The sequence below is a fragment of the Bombina bombina genome, chromosome 6 (assembly GCF_027579735.1).
Source record: "Bombina bombina isolate aBomBom1 chromosome 6, aBomBom1.pri, whole genome shotgun sequence".
In the NCBI taxonomy this organism is placed as follows: Eukaryota; Metazoa; Chordata; class Amphibia; order Anura; family Bombinatoridae; genus Bombina; species Bombina bombina.
In genome coordinates, this window is record NC_069504.1 from 534,391,031 (window position 1) to 534,397,030 (window position 6,000).

Consider the following 6,000-nt stretch of genomic DNA (forward strand, 5'->3'; position numbering starts at 1 on the left):
AACCCCCCCCACAGTAAACCCACCACCCACACAAACAACCCCCCAAATAAAATACTATCTAAAAAACCTAAGCTCCCCCATTGCCCTGAAAAGGGCATTTGGATGGGCATTGCCCTTAAAAGGGCAGTTAGCTCTTTTGCGGCCCAAACCCTAATCTAAAAACACTAAACCCCTGAAGATCAACTTACAGTTCTGAAGACCGGACATCCATCCTCAAGGAAGCGGCAGAAGTCTTCATCCAACCGGGCCAAAGTTCTCAACGAAGCCGGGAGAAGTCTTCATCCAAGCTGGGCAAAGTGGTCTTCCAGACGGGCAGAAGTCTTCATCCAGACGGCATCTTCTATCTTCATCCATCCGACGCGAAGCGGCTCCATCTTCAAGACATCCGACGCGGAGCATCTTCTTCTTCCGATGACTATACGATGAATGAAGGTTCCTTTAAGTGACGTCATCCTAGATGGCATCCCTTAGATTCCGATTGGCTGATAGAATTCTATCAGCCAATCGGAATTAAGGTAGAAAAAATCCTATTGGCTAATGCAATCAGCCAATAGGATTGAAGTTCAATCCTATTGGCTGATCCAATCAGCAAATAGGATTGAGCTTGCATTCTATTGGCTGATTGGAACAGCCAATAGAATGCAAGCTCAATCCTATTGGCTGATTGCATCAGCCAATAGGATTTTTTCTACCTTAATTTCCGATTGGCTGATAGAATTCTATCAGCCAATCGGAATCTAAGGGACGCCATCTTGGATGACGTCACTTAAAGGAACCGTCATTCAGTAAGAAGACTTTGTTTGAAGAAGATGCTCCGCCTCGGATGTCTTGAAGATGAACCCGCTCCACGTCAGATGGATGAAGATTGAAGATGCTGCCTGGATGAAGACTTCTGCCCGTCTGGAGAACCATTTCGCCCGGCTTGGATGAAGACTTCTCCTGGCTTCATTGAGGACTTTGGCCTGGTTGGATGAAGACTCCTGCCGCTTCCTTGAGGATGGATGTCCGATCTTCAGAACTGTAAGTCGATCTTCAGGGGGTTAGTGTTAGGTTTTTTTAAGGGTGGGTTTTATTTTTAGGTTAGGGTTTAGGCTGCAAAAGAGCTAACTGCCCTTTTAAGGGCAATGCCCATCTAAATGCCCTTTTCAGGGCAATGGGGAGCTTAGGTTTTTTTAGATAGTATTTTATTTGGGGGGTTGGTTGGGTGGGTGGTGGGTTTTACTGTTGGGGGGTTGTTTGTATTTTTTTTTACAGGTAAAAGAGCTGATTACTTTGGGGCAATGCCCCGCAAAAGGCCCTTTTAAGGGCTATTGATAGTTTAGTTTAGGCTAGGGTTTTTTTTTATTTTGGGGGGGCTTTTTTTATTTTGATAGGGCTATTAGATTAGGTGTAATTAGTTTAAATATCTTGTAATTTGTTTATTATTTTCTGTAATTTTTTTTTTTTGTACTTTAGCTAATTTAATTTAATTTATTTAATTGTTGTTAATTTAGTTAATTTATTTAATTATAGTGTAGTGTTAGGTGTTATTGTAACTTAGGTTAGGTTTTATTTTACAGGTACTTTTGTATTTATTTTAGTTAGGTAGTTATTAAATAGTTAATAACTATTTAATAACTATTGTACCTAGTTAAAATAAATACAAACTTGCCTGTAAAATAAAAATAAACCCTAAGATAGATACAATGTAACTATTAGTTATATTGTAGCTAGTTTAGGGTTTATTTTATAGGTAAGTATTTAGTTTTAAATAGGAATAATTTAGTTAATGATAGGAATTTTTAGTTAGATTTATTTTAATTATATTGGAGTTAGGGGGTGTTAGGGTTAGGGTTAGACTTAGGTTTAGGGGTTAATACATTTAGTATAGTGGCGGCGACGTCGGGGGTGGCAGATTAGGGGTTAATAAATGTAGGTAGGCGGGGTCGATGTTAGGGATGGCAGATTAGGTGTTAATAATATTTAAATAATGTTTGCGAGGCGGGAGTGCGGCGGTTTAGGGGTTAATATGATTATTATAGTGGCGGCGACGTTGGGGGCAGCAGATTAGGGGTTAATAAGTGTAGGTAGGTTGCGGTAACATTGGGGCGGCAGATTAGGGGTTAATAAATATAATGTAGGTGTCGGCGATGTTGGGGGCAGCAGATTAGGGGTTCATAAGTATAATGTAGGTGGCAGCGGTGTCCGGAACGGCAGATTAGGGGTTAAAAAATATAATGCAGGTGTCGGTGATGTCGGGGGCGGCAGATTAGGGTTAATAAGTGTAAGATTAGGGGTGTTTAGACTCAGGGTTCATGTTAGGGTGTTAGGTGTAGACATACATTTTATTTCCCCATAGGAATCAATGGGGCTGCGTTACTGAGTTTTACGCTGCTTTTTGGCAGGTGTTAGACATTTTCTCAGCCGGCTCTCCCCGTTGATTCCTATGGGGAAATCGTGCACGAGCACCTACGACCAGCTCACCGCTGACTTAAGCAGCGCTGGTATTGGAGTGCGGTAAGGAGCAAAATTTTGCTCAACGCTCACTTCTTGTCTTTTAATGCCGGGTTTGTAAAAACCCGTAATACCAGCGATGCAGGTAAGTGAGCAGTGAGAGAAAACTGCTTGTTAGCACCGCAAAGCCTCTAACGCAAAACTCGTAATCTAGCCGTTTGTTTGCTACTAGTGTTTTATATAGGCAATAGACTAATTACATTATAAATGAAATATAATCTATAATATAATATATAATACCACGATAATATTCAATTTAAAATGTAAAAAAAGTTTGTAATACTTAATTTAATATTATTTTTAATCTCTTTATACATCTAATAGTATTTATTTTGCATACACTTTTATTGTATTTAAACTTAATACATTTATTTAAATAAAATAAAGTACTTTGCATGGGGCTGTTTGCATTTAATTCATTTTATTTAATCAGTTTTTCCTTTACCAACTTGCCTAATAACCCTTGACATGAGTGCTGTTAGTCACCTTCGCACTTGAAGGCTCGTGCAAGTCAGATAATTTGACTTGAAAACCTTATATTTTACCATAAAATTGGCTGGATTTAACAAGTTGCAGCATTGCAGATAATTTACTTGTTATAAGTGTGCTAGCAAGCCAGCTGATTTTATCACAAGCAGACGTTAACTGATCTGACAATTAACTTATTTTTTGAGAATAACTGACTGAGATTTTTTGTTTCCAAAATGACAAAAATTTAAGTCTAGATAGGCTTAGTGGGGTTTTGTCTATGCATGGTAGTTTCATTCTCAAAGTTTTTTTTATTGTGTCTTGTTAGCAAATGTTCATTCTGCAATACTTTTTGATGAATGGTTTTGCTTTTTGGGTTAAATCAAACCTCCTGCTGTTAAAGGAATAGTCTAGTCAAAATTAAACTTTCGTGATTCAGATAGAGTAGGCAATTTTAAGCAACTTCCTAATTTACTCATATTATAAATTGTTCTTCGTTCTCTTGCTATCCTTATTTGAAAAAGCAAGAATGTAGGTTTAGGAGCTGGCCCATTTTTGGTTCAGCACCTGGGTAGTGCTTACTGATTGATGACTACATTTAGACACCAATCAGCAAGTGCTACCCAGGTGCTGAACTAAAAATGGGATGGCTCCTAATCTTAAATTCATTGTTAATAGGAGTGAATTAGAAAGTTGATTAAAATTGCCTGCTCAATCTGAATCATGAAAGTTTATTTTTGACTAGACTATTCCTTTAATTTTATTGAAATACTGTTCTTGTGGATTATATATATATATTTTTTTTTACCTTTTTACTGTCTACAGCCTAATAAATTAAAATCAACATTTTCTTAATGTATGTGATCATTATAATGGCATATTTCATGTAATTTTTTTAAACATTTTTATAAAAAAAAATATTTATTTTTATAGGAGGAGTTTGAGCCTGAACATTTGGTTAGTCTTGCAAGTTTGGATGTTGAAAAGCCAGTCATCTTAACCTTTAATATATCTAGCGTGAACAACAGAGACCGAATTCTGGAGCTCACTCCTGCCCTTACTACCCTAACAAACCACAACAGATATTTAATAGACTCTGGAAATGAAGAGGGACTCTTCCGAATAAACCAAAAGGATGGGATAAGTTATCTTCACATGACAAAAAAGAAACCAGTGGCTAGAAGTTACTCTATACAGATCAGCAGTGTTCCTCTTTATAAGGAAAAAGAGCTTATCCAACTCGAAGATAAACATGACAGAGACTACCTCAGTGGTGAACTGGGTGATATACTTAAAATGAAAATAAAAATCTTGCTTCACTAAGTTTCTAAACAAAGACCATACAGATTCAACCAAAGATTGATAGGTAGAAATGAATGTTTTCCTCACTGATTTCCTATAGCATAGGTACAATCCCTCATAAATATTATTTGTTTTCTATGAAATAAAAAAGCACTTTTTTTCTCATGACATATGCAAGGTACAGGATCAGTATCCCAGCTCAATACAACCACTTTCTCAGGCTTCCTATATAGTATGTAACTGAGCTACCTTGATATGCTGAATACGCTGAATTTAAACTTGGGGACTTTTCATTGGAAGTTGACCATTGATGCTGAGACATTCCATTCTTTCAGCAGAGGTACATTTATTTAATCTCTTGATGGACTCCTCTTGGTTATAACTTAAACTTTGCTTTTCACCCACAACTCACTATTTCAGACATTTATCTTACCTTTTTTGGTGCTAGTAACTTTTGAAAGAATTTTTATAAATGCACTGTAATATGTACACATCATAGAAGCCGATAATTACTCTGTCTAAACCATTAATTTACAAATCAACCAAAGTTAGCTCTTGTTTATCTCAGTTATCTTCAAATGTCATGTAAATGACGAGTGTGTATACTGTAATCATGCTTTTATTTATCCTTGAAGCATTTGTAAACTAGATGAAAACCTTAACATTAAGGTTTTTTTAATGGTGCTTATTTAGACCAACTACTTGTTAAATGTATACACAAAACCTAGTGGTGCGATTTTTAAGACTAGGTAATTGCACTGAGGTCAGTAGACCATATTGAATTTTCAAAATATATTCAGTGCCATCCTATAATATGACATACATTGCACATCAAGAGTACCCAGAGGCATTAGAACCAAGGGCTCCATGACAAAATCTTACAGTAGAACCGTGTTTTTCGTTTTTATTGTTCCATACTTTTAGTCTCCTGGTTATAAAGTAGTTGGTTACACCATGCTTATTCTATTGTACAACTATTACTGTATGTTTAGTTTAAACATTAATGGATAGTGGAAACATGACAATATGCTATCATGTAATGTCCTGTGGTACTCAATTTGCATAACAGCTGTCTTTCATATGTGTGAAGAAGTAAAAAATCCATTAAATCTGCAAAATAAATCAGCAGCCAGATTACTGCTGGGAATGTTACAATAAGAATGTCTGATGTAAATTCTTGTTTTAATGGATGACCGTCATAATTCATGTGCACTGTGAATACGGATCTGACATTAAGTTCTGTAAACACGCATAGCATGTAAATATTTGATTATCATTATTTCACCATGATACTATGCAAAAGTTACACACACACAAACAATAAAAACCATTCAAAGTACTTTATTCATAAAAATCTGGAATGCAGTTGCTTGTTATATATATGTGTGTGTGTACAGTATATAGATATAGATATACTGTACATAGGATACATACATGGATATAGTTTAGTGTGGATATAAGTGGCCATCATTTTTTCTTTATTTATTATGTACATCTGAATTCTGGAGTTCTTAAACAAATAATATTATGTATATATATATATATATATATATATATATATATATATATATATATATATATATATATATATATACGTTGATTGGAGTGTTAGTCCAGAGATTTAGATATCAAAATAACAAGAGTATTGCATTGAGCAATGATACTTTTTTTTATTGGACTAACTATACATTTATAAGTTGACAAGCTTTCGGAAGAGTTCCTTCCTTTATCAAGTCT

At 35.6% G+C, this 6,000-nt stretch overlaps 1 protein-coding gene across 1 annotated transcript in view; it reads left to right on the forward strand.

Moving 5' to 3' along the window:
* The window catches only part of FBN1 (fibrillin 1), a 244,697-nt gene extending 239,095 nt beyond the window's left edge, over window positions 1-5,602 (forward strand). Inside the window, 1 exon segment of the mRNA XM_053717459.1 lies at window positions 3,895-5,602. Within this exon segment, the coding sequence (XP_053573434.1) occupies window positions 3,895-4,284 (390 nt within the window). The 3' untranslated portion in view covers window positions 4,285-5,602.
* Window positions 5,603-6,000: the final 398 nt, after the last annotated feature.